The 18,079-nt window shown below is 46.5% G+C and overlaps 1 protein-coding gene across 9 annotated transcripts; it reads right to left on the bottom strand.

Moving 5' to 3' along the window:
- Positions 1-1,169: 1,169 nt before the first annotated feature.
- Positions 1,170-17,967, bottom strand: Znf445 (zinc finger protein 445). Of its 9 annotated transcripts, none has more exons than XR_012909921.1 (9): positions 17,693-17,948; positions 13,604-13,832; positions 13,250-13,404; positions 9,721-9,889; positions 8,919-8,974; positions 8,085-8,211; positions 6,634-6,744; positions 3,560-5,853; positions 1,170-3,519 (listed from the first exon to the last, which is right to left on the bottom strand). XR_012909921.1 is itself a non-coding variant. In XM_075964050.1 (8 exons), exons 3-8 carry the CDS (start codon positions 13,397-13,399, stop codon positions 3,761-3,763), a joined length of 2,706 nt encoding a protein of 901 aa, XP_075820165.1. In that variant the 5' UTR covers positions 13,400-13,404; positions 13,604-13,832; positions 17,693-17,933; the 3' UTR covers positions 1,170-3,760. The 9 variants fall into 9 exon arrangements, 5 of the variants coding, with proteins under 5 accessions (XP_075820165.1, XP_075820164.1, XP_075820160.1 ...); XR_012909920.1 differs by having other exon boundaries at positions 13,250-13,399; positions 17,693-17,933; XR_012909918.1 differs by having other exon boundaries at positions 13,250-13,832; positions 17,693-17,967.
- Between the last annotated feature and the right edge of the window lie 112 nt (positions 17,968-18,079).

Here is an 18,079-nt window from a genome sequence, read left to right as displayed (position 1 = left end):
AAAACCCGCTTCACACTCACACCCCTCCACAAAACTGAGACTTTCTGAAAAAAAGTTGGGCATACACCACCAGTCAGACAACAAGAGGGGCAGGTGACTCGGATTGGGGATTGCAGAATGAAGGCCCTGGTGCAGTAACAAAAACCAAGGCTGGGAGTGGTTGGGATTCCCTCCTCCCACGGTGCTATAGGGAGAGCCTGGACACCCTTACCAGTTTGCCCAGATGGAGGAAAGGTCTTAGGCACTAATCCAGCTCAGTTCCAATCCTGTCTCTTTACCTCAACACATGCAGTCAACAGTTCCACACTGTTTAAATAACTGGTATGGTTTTTTTGGCTTTTCAATATTCTGACTGATACAATCTTATTTTTAACAGTATTAGTACTAACTTAAAAGATGTGGTACCTGGCACACTCATTTTTTTCCACCTACCAGGAAAGTTAGATGGCTAACAAGCATCACTGTCCCAACTCCCATGCCACCAATAAAATTGTCCATATCTTTTTCTTCTTCAGCAAAAGGAATTGAGAACGCTCACAATCTCATAATTCAGAGATGGTACTGAGACACAGAACATCCTGGTTTTCTTCAAACTGGTGCACTGTGGCTGTTTAACCACCCCAACAGCCATTTTGTTGCCCCACCCCATTTGTTGAGGCAGGGTTTCTCTGTGAAACAGCCCCCACTGTCCTTGAATCTGCTTTGTAGACCTGGCTGGCTTCAAACTTCACCACCACCAATTTTAGCAGGTAAGAATGTTGAGAATTTAAGAGATAAAGTGGGGGGCTGGAAAGATGGCTCAGCGGTTAAGAGCATTGCCTGCTCTTCCAAAGGTCCTGAGTTCAATTCCCAGCAACCACATGGTGGCTCACAACCATCTGTAATGAGGTCTGGTGCTCTCTCCTGGCCTGCAGGGATACAGACAGAACATTTAAAACAAATAAATATTAAAAAAAAAGAGAGAGATAAAGTGGGCCAGGTGCGGCCACGCGCCTTTAATCCTAGCACTCTGGAGACAGAAGCAGGCGATCTCTGTGAGCCTGAAGCCAGCCTGGTCTATACTCCAGAACTATCTCATAGAGAGAGAAGAGGGAGGGGAGACATGAGACCATTTAAGTAACAGCAAGTGGCAGAGCTGCGACTTCCGTTTAATAATCATTATGTGGGTATCAGAGGACATGCTTAATTTTTTTATTTTGATATATATTTTAACAGTTGAAAAAGCCCACATCTTATCCTGTTAAATCGTAACTTTAGGATATGCTTGTGTCAATTTTTAGAAGAACAAGTGAAGCCCCATGCATTCATTCTGGTTTCACCAGCACCGCACACCCAGACACGGAGCACGTGAGCACACATCATTTCATAACTTTACACTCCTGTTTCATGTCTTTTGAATCCACAGAAAATTGTGCAAATTAACTTTATATCAGGAATGTTTACATGACAGACACCAGTCTCAACGTTACACATGCATTTTCAATACTGCCCCACCACCACCCTATGAGGTTAGTACTCCATCCCACTTAAAGAAATAAGAAAACCCAAATCAAAGTGATGTGCCCACTTCCAATATGCTTAAACTTCATAGAAACAGTGTATTATATTATATACAGCTTCTGCAGCTCTCGGTGTAGCTTCTACAGTCATTGTTTTTGCTGCTGTTTTGAGGCAGGGTATTGTTCTTTATCCTCGCATGGGGTGTGAACTCTGGTTCTCTTGCATCAGCACCCCACATCAGGACTCCAGGAGTACACCTCCACAATGAGTTTATTATTCTTTCTGAAAGACCAGACAACCAGCTCCTGCACTGTCTGTTCCGCCAGCCCCGCTACCTAAACTCCGCTGAGCGAGCTGACTCACGCCCACCATTCTTCACACTAATCCAGAAGGGACCCAATGATAAGCTCTTGATTTTGTAAGACTTTCAAGTTGCCTAGCAATGTCTTAATTTCCACTTACAAAGGAGTCTGAATCCCAGTTGTTCTACCCATTTCACACTTGAGCTTTCAAAAGCTAACTTTTGTAAGAGATTGCTAAGACAACCCATATGGCTTCTTTTTTGCACACTGGTCTGCCAGTCTTCGGTTAGGATAGAACTGACCACACTGACCAGGTGAACAAGAAGTCACCCGACAGTCAGTCACTCCTCCGTGAGGGTCTCCATCCGTCTGTCTCTCTCCCCCTCCTACTTCAGTTCCTCCGTCAGCAGAAAGGCCAAGCTGACAGAAGCCTGTGCTTCCCAAGCCAAGTTCGAGTATAAGATTAGACATAGCTGCCAAGACAATCAGAAGCTGTCTGCCATCCTGCAATCTACTACTCAAATCAACCATAGCTGGGCTCCTACCCTGCAGCTGTGTACTTCTGCGTATGACTTCCCTCCAATACTTGACTCAAGTCCAACTTGTCTGATCAAGGCTCACTTAAGATAAAGCTCCACTCGGCAGAGCTAGGTATCTTCAGAGAGGCGATTTTAAAATAAAGACTTTTAATGCTCATACTGTCTTCTGAATGGATTTCTTACTTATAAGTAGTTTGCTTGCACCTGTGAGCCACATGCAGAAGTCAGGACAGGGCATGAAATCCCCTGGGACTGTAGCTGGCTGTGACCTGCTTGGTGGGTGCTGGGAACTGAACCCACGCAAGAGCAACACAAGTATTTAAGTGCAGAGTCATTTTTCCAGCTTGGAGAAGCAATGGTGCCTGTTTGTTTTGCAAAAACCAATGTAAGTGCCCAAGCTCAGCTTTCCCATGTGCCTGGACACATGAGAAGCAAGGACAAGTATAACTGGGAACCCAGGTGACATTACCAGCTATGGCATGGACCTCAAAAAGAGACAGGAGCAAGAAGAATTAAAGGACGAGGTCCAGGATAATCTAGAGTGTAAGCATAGGGTAGACCAGAGACTCCCCCTGGAAAGATGGACCCAGGACTCAGTTTCAGTCGACTCTCCAGATGGCTCACCACACTCCACCCAGGGGTCTCCATACTAACCACCTCTAAAATCAGTCGCCAGACAAGATCCACGTCCTCTACCCTGGGTTCTTTCCCCATAGATTAACATAACTCACTCTATAACCCAACTCCCTTCAGCTTTTTAGTCAATTAGGGTTTCTGTTTAGGTTTTCTATGCACCTGGCCCCGGTTAGTTTTTACTCTTCCGGCAGGTACTCCCGGGACAGCCCATTTAAAATCACCGCCCACATCCTAGCCGGATTCCTGCCACTCTTCTCTGGTCTACTTTGTCCTCAACACACATCACCATCCAGACTATGATCTAATTCATTTAAGGAAGAATCCAACAAACAGCAGGGCTTTTGTCTGTTCTGGCCACTTATATCTCAGCACAGATGATGGATCGATATGCTTGTTGAGATCAAACAATGGAACCAAGCACCTGTCCTTTCCACTTGCCACTGAGACCGCTTTAGGACCATCTAGCCAATAACCACCAGCTGTGAGCGCCCCAGGGGACGTCGGAGGAGACGGCACTGACACAAGTCAAACCTAAAGAGGACCTGGGGGTCTAGATGGCCCCTTCCTAAACCTGAAGAGGACCTGGGGGTCTAGACGGCCCCTTCCCAGCAGACACACGCACACACACTTTCTAATCACAGACAGCAAGAGTTATACCTCACACCAAGAACTCCCCAAACAGAAACGACTAAGTCCTTGTAGAGGTTTGCCCCAGTGCCTGACAAGCTCTCTAGAAATGTAACCAGGAACTATTCCCCACCGCCACTATCATCAGACCCCAGGCTAATCTCTAACATGGTTTTTCACATGCCGAGCCAAATTGGAAGACCACCTGAAGGTCTTCCCACACGCCTCACATTTGAAGGGCCTCTCTCTGGTGTGAAATCTCCTGTGGCTAGTGAGATGGGAATGTTTGCTAAAGGTTTTCCCACAAACGCTACACTTGTGGCAGCCTGTGGGTACACTCTGGAGTGCAGTGAACCTGCAGCTCCCGTCAAAAGGGCTCTCGTACTCTTTGTGGGGCTTCTTTGCACTCAGTCTTAAATCCTGAATATCTAACCTTGCATCCCGACAGGAGGATAAGCCAGCATTATCAGACTGTAGCGCTCTGCTGTGTCTTCTCTGGTCCACAGAACGGACATGTATCCCAACAAAATCTTTACCACGCCTCTGGGATTGAAAAGGTCTCTCTGTAGCATGGATCCTCTGATGATTAACAAGACGATAGTTTCTATCAAATGATTTTTCACACAGGTTGCACTTAAAACGTTTCTCTCCACTGTGTATTCCCTTGTGATCCATAAGGCTTCTTTTACGTGTAAAGGTTTTCCCACATTCTTGACACCAAAAGCGCTTCTTACCAGTGAGGATTCTTGACTCTAAATTTGAAGTCTCTTGACTTTCATGATAATCATACTGCTGGTACTGCTGGTAATAATAAGAGTGCAGCCTCTCATGTCGGGAGAGATTGGAACTCCATCGGAAGGCTTTGTGACACTCCCTGCATTTATAGGGCTTCTCCCTCGTGTGAACTCTCTGGTGAACAAGAAGGAATGAGCGAATTCGGAATGTTTTGCTACAGTATTTACACTTGTGAGGCTCTTCTGTGTTGTGATCGCTCTGAGGAATGTGAAACACCGCACCCCGACTGAGAGGTTGGCCACTTTCAGGCTCTCTTTTAATAGTATGAAGCCTCATATGAATAATATAACCTGACCTATAGGTAAATGTTTTCCCACACTCATTACATTGGTATGGTTTCTCCCCTGTGTGAGTCCTCTGGTGCTCAATGAGTGATTTCTTTTGAGTAAAAGTTTTCCCACACTGATGACACAGGAAAGGTTTCTCCACAGCAGAGATAACCTGCTTCAAGTTTTCTCGACATTTCTCTTTCTTCTGGTGCAATCTCTTATGACGAGAAAAGTTTGACTGCCACCTGAAGGATTTCCTACATCTGGTACATTTATAAGGTTTTTCCCGTGTGTGAATCCTTTGGTGTTTAAGAACATAGGACTTACAGCAGAAGGATTTCCCACACTGGAGGCAGTCCAAGTGTTTCTCCTCACCGCTGTCTGTCAAACAATGACTGGGATCCAGGTTGGAGGTAGGAGCTTCTCTGCACTCATCAGATTTAGTATGGGTTTCCTGGTGCACACGGAGGGTTGACAGGCGCTGGAAAGCTTTCTCACATAAACTGCACTTATAAGGTTTCACTCCAGTGTGAATTTTCTCATGCCGCACACAGTTTGAACGCCACTTGAAGGCTTTCTCACACACCCTGCATTTAAATAGTCTCTCTTCATAATGGCATCTCTGATGGTCTTCAAGATGGGAGCGCTTACCGAAGGCCTTCCCACAGTGAGAGCACCCGTAAGCCTTTGCCCTCACCGTATGAACACTCTGATGAGAGCTGAGGAGGAAGTCCTTCCCGCATGTGTCCTTTTCACTGTCTTTTAGTCCAATACGAATACTCTGATATGCACCAAATCTCTTATCTGTGTTCCTGAGCCCATATTTCTTGTTATAATGGTGTGACCGTTTTCTGAAGTGTCTGTCACGGCCATGTTTAAAGGAAAGTTTTTTCTTAGAAACACTCACACACTTAACATGTTTTACATCAAGAATATTATTGCTTCCCAATACTTCAGATTCTCCTCCTGTCTCGTTGCCGATGTCAGTTCCTTCCTTCATCTCTTTTACTTGTATGGGGCTTCCACAGGGCTTCTGTAGCTTGTTCTCTTCAAAATATTCTTTGAGCCCTGTTCCATCAGAAACACTTGTCTCAGGACATACTGATGGCACAGTAAAGGTTTCTGTGTATTCTGAAGGCTCCTGTTTCAAGATGAATTTGCTTGACTTAATCTGGGACTTACCTCCTGGTGAAGAAAAAAAAAGTACAAGGAAATGTATTTTCCCCCATATTTGCAACCGAAGAAGGCAACAGGAAGCTATAAATTGGAAGATTCTTGCCTGAGTGCTATTACCTTCTTACAAGTCAAGATTATGACAAAATCGTAGGAAGTATCTCAAATAATAGGGAAGGGAAGAAGAAGGGCCAATCCCGCAGGGAAATAAAAAGAGCTAAGGAGCCGGGCAGTGGTGGCGCACGTCTTTAATCCCAGCACTCGGGAGGCAGAGGCAGGCAGATCTCCATGAGTTCGAGGCCTGGTTTACAAGAGCTAGTTCTAGGACAGGCTCCAAAGCTACAGAGAAACCCTGTCTTGAAAAACCAAAATAAAATAAAATAAAAAGAGCTAAGAATATTAATAGCATGACAGTAGAGAAAAATCATGGCGCAGGACTGATCACTGCACAAAAGTCCCCAAAAGTTAAGACGTGAGACTCTAAAGGCCTGACTGAGAGAGCCAAGCATCAAGCTCACCGCGGAAGGGATAAGCACAGGTAGTGCAGACACAGGAGTACGGGGCATCACAACCAATGGAAAAGAGAACAGGGAAGCCCTGTGATGAGAAGACCAATACTGAGATGCGGAAGAAGGGACAAGGCTGGGAAGAAGAGGGGGCAAGAGGACTAGGGGCCCCAGCTCCCCTTAGTTACTCCTAGGACATAATGGATGTCCCTAGTGATGTATTTAACCATGAGAGAAAGCAGTAAATTTAAGAGGGGCAGGGCATAGCAGATTTTATAGAACTCACCTTCAGGGGCAGTACCTGGATCCCTCTTTGGCTGGACTGTGCAGACATCCACGACCCATGGCTTCCTTGCTTCCAGCCAGGATATGAGAGCAGGTTTGGGAGATGACTCCACTGCAGGAAAGAAGGGAATGGGGTGGGAAGACAGGACACAGAACTACTCTCTACAGCCTAAAGTCCTGGTAGAGAGGAGGCAAGGCCAGAAAAACAAATGAAAGAAGCTAGGGCAAGATACCTGGTCAGTTATTTCTGATAGCTCTAGGCCAATCATTTCTCAACCTTCCTAATGCTGTGACCCTATAGTACAGTTCCTCATGTTGTGATGACCTTCAACCATAGTTATTTTTGTTTTTTGTTTTTTTTTTTTTTTTGTTTTTGTTTTTGTTTTTGTTTTTGTTTTTTCGAGACAGGGTTTCTCTGTGGTTTTGGAGCCTGTCCTGGAACTAGCTCTGTAGACCAGGCTGGTCTCGAACTCACAGAGATCCGCCTGCCTCTGCCTCCCGAGTGCTGGGATTAAAGGCGTGCGCCACCATCGCCCGGCAACCATAGTTATTTTTGTTGCTACTTCTGTAATTTTGCTCTCATTATGAATCATGATATAAATATTTCTGAAGATAGGAGTTTGCCAACGGTATCACGACCCACAGGTTGAGAACTGCTGCCCTAAGCAGACATGAGAGGCTGACTGGAAAGATGCTTCATCAGTTAAAGGGCACTGGTTGCTCCTCCAAAGGATCTGGTTCAGTTTCCAGCATCCACATGGTAGGTAATAACCATTTCTAACTCCAATTCCAAGGGATCTGATACCCTCTCCTAACTTCCATGAGCACTGTATGAGGTGGTGCACAGGCAAACACCCACACATTCTTCAAACTACATCAGTCAACCACGTTTGAATGGATCAACCTGGAACTTGAAATAGCCTGTCTTTTCTTTCTCTCTCTCTCTTTTTGTTTTTCGAGACAGGCTTTCTCTACATCACAGTCCTGGTTGTCCTGGAACTCACTTTGTAGACCAGGTTGGCTTCGAACTCACAGAGATCCAACTGCTGTGATTAAAGGCATGCGCCACCACCACTCGGCCTCAGTCTTTTCAATAACCCCATATGACAGACATTACTATCTCCGTTATTTAAGAGGGATAGTTAGTTTAGTGATAGATTAAGTAATAAGGTTGGTAGTTACAGAGCCGAAGTCTAAGGCTACACATTATAATAAAACACAAGGGCCAGTGAAGATGGCTCTGTGAGTAAAGGCCCCTGTTGCCAAACCCAGGACTCACATGGTTGGAAGGACAGAGACCCCTCCCCTCTCACTGACTGACTTCTCACTGTATGAGCTGTGGCAGTCAAGTGCCTATAAGCATACACATCCATGCACACAAATGAGTATATTTTTTTTTAATTAAAAAAAAAAAGGTAAAAGTGGAGGTTGGCAGGGATGCTAAAGACTTACCAACAGAAACCACATTCCCGTAGTTCTCCAGCATAACATCCCGGTAAAGATTGCGCTGAGCAGAGTCCAAGCATCCCCACTCTTCCTGAGAGAAGGTCACCCCCACGTCCTGGAATGTCAAAGCTTCCTGAAAAATAAGATAAAAACAATGATTTAGAGTTGATCATGGGCCTGATACAGAATTAACTAATACTGGATAAATCTGGCCACGGTAAAAGACCATCACCCAGCAGAAAGCTCTGGTCTCCTAAATATGAAGTCAAACGACAGTCCAGGATGAAGAAAGCCGCACTACTCATAAGGTAGCAGTGCCTTGATGGAGGAAGGTCATTGGTTAAGTAATAAAGAAACTGCTTGGCCTCATAGGTTAAAACATAGGTGGGAGGAGTAAACAGAACAGAATGCTGGGAGGAAGAGGAAGTGAGCTCAGACTCGACAGCTCTGCTCTCTGGAGCAGAGACGCCATGCTCCTCTCTCCCGGGTAGACATGATAGCTCTGCTCTCTGAGACACTCGCAATGAAGCTCCAACCCAGGATGGACGTAGGCTATAATCTTCCCGGTAAGCGCACCTAGCGGAGCTACACAGATGATTAGAAATGGGCTAAATTAACATGTGAGAATTAGCCTACAAGAAGCTAGATAGAAATGGGCCAAGCAGTGTTTAAAAGAATACAGTTTGTGTGTTGTTATTTCGGGGCATAAGCTAGCCAGGCGGCCGGGGTGCTGGGGATGCAGCCCCGCTGCTCGTATTACTACAGTGCCTGAGACACCAAAAAAGACCCAAAGCTGGCTCACCTAGTGCCAGTTACCAAGGGCTTGGTGATTGTTGTTACCTGGCATCCGGTGTCTTCTGTCGGGGAATGGGCAGGCTCCAAGACAGCAGGAGCATCTGAAGGAGGAAAGAGCCGTCAGAGAGCTCGCGACACCCAGGAAGCCCACTCTCCTCACTCCCACAAGCAGGCAGACTGCTGTTCAAGATGCACAGATATGGGAGGGAGAGAGGGAAGGAGGGAGGGAGGGAGGGAAGGAGGGAGGAGCAGGACAGACTCCATTTTAGACTGGAATTGACTGGGGGCTGAATTTGGTTCTGGTCAAAACCACTAACTTGTAGAGTTTGTGCCCCAGTCAAAGCAACCCCACCAGGTGGGCCAGCCAATGAGAAACTCTGGTCAGTGTCTGCGGGCTCCAGATGTCCTTGTGACTTCTCTGTGTAACCAATAACTTAAGTGCCCTTAGACCCTAGTCAGCGAATGACCCAACCCTGAAACGCCAAGGCATGTGGGTTTTCCCTTAAAAACCCATAACCCTGAAAGCTTGAAGCCATTCTCTGTCACCCGCTACATCAGGGTGCTGGGTGATGGCCCAAGCTCGAGCTTTTGATCAATAAACCCCTGTGTTTACATGGGATACTGGCTCTGTGGTGGTCATGTTTGGGGATCTTACAATGCGACCAGGGCACCAAACATTTCCTCAGTGTCTTTTGGGGACTGGAAAGGAAGAGTGGAGGGCAATGGAACACACCAACCGAACATGAATCAGGGAGGAGTTCAGGAGAACACAGAGCTAGGTGACAAAAAGTTCTTGTGAGGTAACACAGGATGTATAACAGAAAGCTGGGGTCTAGGCAGTGAGTACCATCTTGCCCAGCCAAGAATTTACAAACTCCTAGTCCATGTGGAGGCTCCAAATGGTCCTCTAGAGCAGAACTGTTCCTGAGCCGTGACGTAGGGGACCATATCTGTGCAGACTGCAGAGCTCCAGTGCCTATCCAGTGCACACCTGGGTTCTGAGCAAGGCATGGGTCCTGGCAAAAAGAAAATGTTATGAGAACATTCCAACAGAAATAGGAAGCAAATTCATAAAATAGTCCCTGTACAGGGATGGGCCACCAAGCCCGCTGATCATTTCCTGGCGAAAGGCACCCAAAGAGAAGACAAAAAAGAAACCTTTTATTCCATGGCCTCCCTGCACCAGGAAGTCCGTAAGGTTACCTACCACTTAACATAAGGGTACACATGGCAAGTTGGTAATAGGAATCCTCACATGGCACAGGGAAGCCTTCTCATTACTGCCTACCTGTCCCCTGGCCTAAAGATGAGAAATGAAAGGGAGTGGAGGAATAATGGTTTGCAGCAGAGACCAGACAAGTGTACTGAAATGGACAATGGCCTCAGAGAAAGCGGGCTTTCAAACTGTAAACCTGGCAAAACAGTGACCACCATCAGAGAGGCAATATTAAAGAGTTAGCCAGGAAAGAAACCACACAGAAAAGCTCTCCTATGCTCATCTGTTGGGTCCCTTGGCATCCCCACTTGATCTGTTTTGACCTCTTGTGGTTGGTTGTTCCGAAAACAGGAACAAAAACAGCAACAATCTGTTGTTTTCAGCAATGTTTCTAAGGATGTTTACCCCTAAGCCATGTGAGTTACTGTGATGAGCTTCCTGCTTTTGCTGGCTAGGCCTAAAGTGGAATAAAGGCTTGCCCGCAGAACCTGAAGTGTGCTGTGTGTTAATCCTGACCCCCCCTGGCTCACAGCACTCTCAGAGAACAGGAAGAAGGGCTTTGCTCTTGTGCTCCAGGCAGCTCTGTCTCTGAGACAAGGCTTTCCTTAATGTAGAAATGAACTCCAGTATATATGCAGACAGCTCCTCTGTGCTCTTCCATTCAGAGTTCATGATTCCTGACTCCTTTCTGCTCCTCCTCTGCCCCTACCACCCAAGCCTATGGTTACTTTTTTTTTTTTTTTTACTGTGTGCACAGTGTTTTGTCTGCATGTATGCCTGCATGACAGAAGAGGGCATGACAGATCTCATTACGGATGGTTGTGAGCCATCATGTGGTTGCTGGGAATTGAACTCAGGACCTCTGGAAGACCAGCCAGTGCTCTTAATCTCTGAGCCATCTCTCCAGTCCGCCTATGGTTAGTCTTAAAACAAATCAGATTATGTTGTGGCAGTAGGGAGTGGACTAGGAAGTGTAGTCTTGCCGGAGAAGTGGCTTTGTTGGAGGAAGTGTGTCACTGTCTGTGGATCCAGACGTAGAACTCTCAGCTCTTTCTGCAGTACCATGTCTGCCTGCACACCACCACGCTTCTTCCCTCCATGACCATAATGGACTAAACTCACAAAAATGTAAGTCAGCCCCAATTAAATGTTTTTCTTTATAGGAGATGACATGGTTGTAGTGTCTCTTCACAGCAGCAGAAATCCTAACTAAGACAGAAGTTGGTACAGTCAGTACCAGGGACCAGGCACTGCTGTAAAAGGCAGAAACCTCGCTTTTGTTTGGAGGACTGTGGACTTTGGATTAGAAAATACTTTACTTGGGGTTTAGTGAGCCACACTAATATAAGAAGAGAAGATAGTGATAATTTGAACAGTGGTGGCCTATGTAAGGAGGTTTCAGAGGAGAATTTTAGTATATAGCCTGGATATCTTCTGATATTTTGGCAAAAAATGTGGCTGCTTTTTGACTCTATCCAAAAAAAGTCTGCCCAAGGCTAAAGTAAAAGTTTTGGATTAATTCCATTGGCAGAGGAAATCTCAAAAACAGCCTATTATTGACTCTGTTCACTCTTAATTAATTAGTATTCACTCTTAATGAAGATCTATAATGAAAAGAAGCAAGTTGAGCAAGGAAAAATACAAAATGTTCAATTTGAGGAGAAAAGGGGCAGCAGGAAGTGGAGCTAAATCCTGTATTCGAGGAGATAAACAGATTAAAGAAAATCCTGATATTAAATGGAACAAAAAGAGTGATGACCTCTGTGCAAGATCCCATCCAGCTAAACTTGCAGCTTGTGAAGGATTGAGCCACGTGCATCAGTGCATACCTTTGAGCCTATCACGCTGGAGACAGAGGTATGCACATCTCTGAGTTTGAGGTCAATCTGGTCTACAGATCCAGGTCCAGGATAGCCAAGCTTAGGCAGGGAAGGAAATCATCAACAGAAAGCTGGTGAAGATGTAACTGATGAGGGGCCATGTTCCAGCCCCAGCAAGCAGCGGAACATGGCAGCTCTGACCACATGATTTTGGGTTTAGAGTCAAGGATGAAAGGGGTTGTGGAATCTCCCTCCATGACTAAGAAAAGCCACTGAGGCTAGGCATGTGTCAAGAATGTCCCTGAATGGAAGTTGTGAAGGTGAAGCCTGGATTGCCTTGGGGACCCCAGGATGCTGGAGGTGCGAGAGTCGTGAGATACTAGCTGAGGAAAGCTGCTAGCTGGGAAGGGAACCAGCCCGAGAGAGAAGCGTGTTGGAGTCAACAAAGCTCAAAGGAGTTGGAGATTTGAAGAGTGTTTTGACATCAGACATGGAGAGACAGTTTGGAGTTTACCAGTTGGTTTTTGGTCTTGCTTTGGCCCAGTATTTCCTCCCTGTGCTCCCTTCCCTATGTTTTGGGATGGTAATGTATATCCTGTGTTGAAAGTATGTGATCCCTTTTTTGATTTTATAGGGGATTATAGTTAAGAGATTGTACGAGTCTCAGAAGAGACTCTGAGCTTGTAAATAAGTGTGACACTGTTGAAGACTATAGGGACTTTTGAAGTTGGACTAAACGTATTCTGCATTATGGTGTGGCTACAAGCCTATGGGAGCCAGGGAGTGGAATGCAGTAGCTTGAATAAAAATGGCCCCCTTAGGCCCATAGGGAGTAGAACTATTAGAAGCTATAGCCTTAACGGAGTAGGAACGGGCATTGTTGGAGGAAGTGTGTCCTTGTCACTTCCTGCTGCCTGTGAATGCAGATGCAAACTCTCAGTTTCTTCTGCAGCGCCATATCTACCTGCACACCGCCATGCTTTCTTACCATGGCCACAATGGACTAAACCTCTGAAACTGCAAGCCAGTCCCAATTAAATGTTTTTAAGAGTTGACTTGGTCGTGGTGTCTCTTCACAGCAATAGAAACCTTAACGGAAGTGGAGCTGGATTTTCTATACTATAAGCCATTTTATCCATAAACTAATTTTATTATAATTTATTAATACCTGCTGATTCTATTCTAGAGGTGGTCTTCCTGTGTGAAGTGGAAAAAGCACCTTGCTAAATGGTCCGCGATCAGAGTCCAGTTCTCAGATGCTCAGGTTATTTCCCTACATGCCCCAAGCTCACATTTCTCATCCACAAAAAGGCAGGCAGAGCCTATACGTTATCACCTACCCTCAGTGGTGCTCCATGGTGATCCCTCTGCAACTCTTCCAGCAGGGCCACAACCTCCGCGCCACTCTCTGGGCAATGGAGCTGCACCCACGTCCGCAGCTCTCCAGGCAGGATGCTCAGGAACTGCTCCAGCACCAGCAGCTCCAGCATCTGTGCTTTGGAAAGAACATCAGGCCTGATCCACCAGCGACAGAGCTCCTGAAGCCGGCTCAGAGTTTCTAGGGGCCCAGAAGACTCATGGTAGCGAAGCTGCCTGAAGAGCTGACGGAACAGCTCCTGTCCAGGGCGGTTAAGTGTCTGTGGCCTGGCAGTCTGCACAGAAGCATAGTCATCCTCCTCCTCTTCCTTCTTTACCTTATGAAGGTGCTCTTGTTCCCTTGAAGCCTGAGCTGAGTGGGCCGCATAGCACCTGCCTGGAGGCATCACTCTTGTCCAGGGTCACCCAGATAAAGACAAAACAAGTCTGCTGCTTTCAATGAATCACTGCTGTATCCTCAGGAGTATCTTCTCAGCACTGCAGTGCACAATGTCATTTGCTAGGTCATTAGAAGTTACTGGTAAGAGGCTGAAATAACCAACATTCCTGTTCAGAAGAAAACAGAAAAGAAAATGATGTCCATCACACATGATGCGGCTAGGTGGGGAATCACTTGTGAGAGAAGACGTATGTGCATGAGTCCTTATACAGCCTGAGACCAAGGATGGTAAGCTAATAAAGTTTCTCTCAACACAGGTAAGATATGAATAGGGCCAGAAGACACAAGCGACATCTGAATAAGTAGACAGATACATTGCACCGACATTCCTGTAGGGGGAGACACAGCATGAAAACCTTTCAATTCTCACATTGATGTTTAGTTCAATTCCAGCAAAATCTCAGGGAGATGGAAGGCAGAGAAGGTGGGGGATGTGTCTAGCATGTCCACATCCCTGAATTTAATCCCCAGAACCACTGGGGGAAAAAAGAGAAAAGGTACTGGCTGGGAGAAGGGGTATTTAATGGAAGAAACCACAACCCAATGGGGGTAGGGAGGGCGTCATTGGAAGATTCCAAAAAATACCAGTGATAATCAATCACAAGGGGGTAACTCCCCGTTTCTCAAGATTGTTCTCAAGATTATAACCTAACTTTGTGGTCAGCCAGTTTCCGGAACAAAGTCACTGAACCGATTAACCTAGATTTTTGGCTCTACTCTTCCTGCTGGGGGTGGGGTGAAAGACCCCTAAGGTGGGCTGCCTTTCAGTCTGGGGAGACCCTCCCCAAGAATCAGCGAGGCCACACGTGCGGATGCAATCAGCAAGAGGGTTTATTCGGGTACACAGGTACCTGGGGCGTAGTCGCTCGGGGGACTAGCGCCCCTTCCAGTTGTGACAGTGGATTTTTTATAGGGTAGGGAAGCAAAAGCGCGGGAACAGAAGCGAGATGCATAGTTACAGGGTTCTGATTGGGCAATTCAAATAAGGCTCGGGTTCAAACTGAGTACAATTTCGCGGTTTCCAAGAAATCAGATATACATGCTGCCCTGGCCTATCTAGGGTGCAATTCTTCTTTTGGACCCCAAGTCCCCTGCTGGTAGTCCAGATGGTTGACCAGAGATATCTTGCCTTGCTCAGCGCCCCTGCTGGCAGTCCAGATGGTTGACCAGAGATATCTTGCCTTGCTCAGCACCCCTGCCCCTAAGCTGACCAAAGCCCTTATCTCTAAATTAAACTCCCCTGTCTTAGCTCAAACTTTAAGCCTTGTAAAATAGCGTTATTGCTGCTGTTAAATTAATGCTGTTAAGTAGGGGTCTTACAGGGGGTCTGGATTTATTCTGGTCTTTCAGTAGTTGCTGTCATGCTGGACAGAAAAATACCAGAAATCAGCAAAAGACAAAACAATACACCTAAGCAGAGCAGGGGCAGGGAGCCCAGCAGGCAAAGGTGCTCGCCTCCCCAGCACTAAGTTCCATCCCCAGAACCCACAAGGTGGGGAGAACTGACTCCACACCCATAAAAACACATTATGCACACACATGCACACATGCATGCACACACACACACACACACGGTAAATTAAAATTTAAAACATAATTTAATTAAAGCAGGCCAGGCATGATAATGAATGTCTATTATCCCAGCACTTGGGAAATAGAGGCAGGAGGATAAGGAATTCAAGGCCAGCTTGGGCTGACTGCTAAGACCCTGTCTCAAAACAAAACAAAAACAAAGAAGTGGGGCCAGAAGTAGACACTGACATAATCAGATCACGTTTAAAAAGCAAGGACAGTCAAGTCAGCAGAGTACCATCATTTAGGAGACAGAAGCAGGCAGGTCTTTGTGACTCGGAGGTGAGCTATAACAGCAAATCACAGGCCAGTAGGGCTATGTGAGAGACTGCCTCAAAAACAACAAAGCAAGGAAAAAGAGCAATCTTTTTCACAAGGCCTCACAACAAGAAATGTAAAAGAAAAGGAACACAATATTCATTAATAAAGGCAAGATGCTAACCAGGAAGAGAATGGCTTTTGTTTTGTTTTGTTTCATTTTTTCGGTTTGTTTTGTTTTGTTCTTGTTGAGACAGGGTTTCTCTGTGTAGTCCTTGATGTCCTGGAACTTCCTCTGTAGAACAGGCTGGCCTCAAACTCACAGAGATCCACCTGTCTCTCTGCCTCCCTAGTGCTGACATTAAAGGCATGCACCACCAAGACCAGGTCAGGAAGTGAATTAAGGAGAAACACAATTCCTTCCCCTAAAACAGCACAGATTACAACGTCAAACACAGAAATCTTTAAGTGGTAAAAGCTGAGAAATGCCAGTAACAAGGACACATCAGTTTATCCGAGAACAAGAAAACATCAGATACAAGAACATTCTAAAATTGCAAATAACACAGAGACAGGCGGATCTCTGTGAGTTCGAGGCCAGCCTGGTCTACAAGAGCTAGTTCCAGGACAGGCTCCAAAGCCACAGAGAAACCCTGTCTCGAAAAACCAAAAAAAAAAAATAGAAAAGAAAAAAAATTGCAAATAACAAAATATTTCAAAAAAAAGTCAAGACCTTGGGGGCTGGAGAGATGGCTCCATAGTTGAGATCACTGGTCACTCCTTCCAGAGGACTCTAGTTTAATTCCCTGCACCCACCTGGGAGCTCATAACTGTCTATAACTACCATCTGAAGGGATCTGACACCCTCTTCTAGCTCCCACAGGCACCAGGCATACACATGGTGGTTAGGCAAGCAGACAAAACATTTATATATTAAAAGAATTTTTAAAGGAAATTTTTTTTTATCAAGATCTTAATTGTATAGCTATTCTTGGTAGTGACTGTTACTACATAGGAATAAAGCAAAGCAGGAAGGGCCTACAGAATGGCCCACCAGGGTACGTTTAGCGTCAAAACTGCAGCTCAGCTGAACTTTAGTTGGACCGCAGGAACCAACCCGGCAGAGCAAGAGACACCCACAGGTGTTCCCTGATCCCCGCAAGCTCACTGCCACTTGTACACAACTCACACACAAATAAGATGTGGGACGCACACCTTTAATCCCGGCACTCAAGAAGCAACAGATCGCGGCACATTCAAGGCCAGTAGGTGTATCAGCGAGATTCTCCACCCAGGAGAGAGGCAGTTTGGGGTTTATAAAGCCAAAAACCACAAATGGCAACGAGAGGCAGAACCGGTGGCAGAAGAAAGTTTCTAGAACACAGGTTTCTAACGCTTAGTTGATAAGAACAATGGACTTTCCTGGACCTGGACGTTTGGTCAAGAATGAAGCTCGGCCCGGCTGGGGAGCAGTCACGCGGAACTCACAAAATGGAGTCAGCTAAAGCAAAATGGGGTTCCTCCATCAGTTCATTTCCACCTTTCTGTCATTTTATTCTCCAGCAACTCTGACATCACAAAATGCTCATAAACTAATACTTCCTGGATACCAGAAGCCACAGAAAATTTGGGGTTGGGACTGTGAGCACTTTTCAGTTTTCAAGTGCGTATCAAAGCTTAATTTCAAACGCGTCCTTTCAGCTTATAAAACATTTTTTATCTTTTTTACTTAAAAAATTTGAAAGGCAGGGCTCATTAAATTGCCAAGGTTCCTCAGAAGCGGGGGTTAACAGGCCTGAGCCACTTAGACCGAGCGGTCCCAAGCATTTTATCTCCTACAGCTGACGTCACGACCATAGAACAATTTTGTTTTTGTTTTTAAGGTAACAGCAAAACCAACCCGCACGATGAACCGTGGGCGGCCGTGCTGAGTTTGTCAAGTCAGGACGCCAGGAGTCACAATGGCGGAGACCGGACTTGCAGGGTCTCGGAGAAACCGGAGGCTGCCGGGCAGCACCGACCCAGACCGGCCCGGTTCCCGGAGAACCCACCCGGGTGGTGGCATCGCTTGTGGGGTCAGGACGCCCCAGACTGTGCCCCGCCGCCCGCTCGCCCACCCGCTCTCCCGGCCGCTCACCGCCCAATGCCGGAACCTTCGCGTTACTCCCCGGATGGCCGTGCTGCCCGCTGTGTCCGCCTCGCCGTGGCCTCTCTAGGACAGCGGAAGTCTACCTTCTGGGGGCTCTCTAGGATACCCGGAGGAATGCCGCCTCGGCTGCTCTCCGCCCTAATTCGCCCTGGCTCCCTTCTGGCCCAGCTCGCCCGCCCGTCTGGCTGGGCTAGGTGGTAGAATGCTGCGCAACGCCCGGCATTCCACACACCGCCCTCTGTCTGGAGATTAGAGCTTTCTCTGGAAGAGTAGGTGTGGCCTGGAGGCGTTGTTCTGGAAGAAGCGCTTTTCTTTCAGTGGATCCACTAAAGGGTATCTGATTTCAGTTGGGCAAACCCTTGTGCAGAAACTGAA

This window comes from Microtus pennsylvanicus, chromosome 3 (assembly GCF_037038515.1).
Source record: "Microtus pennsylvanicus isolate mMicPen1 chromosome 3, mMicPen1.hap1, whole genome shotgun sequence".
NCBI classification, from domain to species: domain Eukaryota; kingdom Metazoa; phylum Chordata; class Mammalia; order Rodentia; family Cricetidae; genus Microtus; species Microtus pennsylvanicus.
Note: the sequence above shows the minus strand (reverse complement) of the source record. Positions and strands in the feature narration are given on the sequence as shown.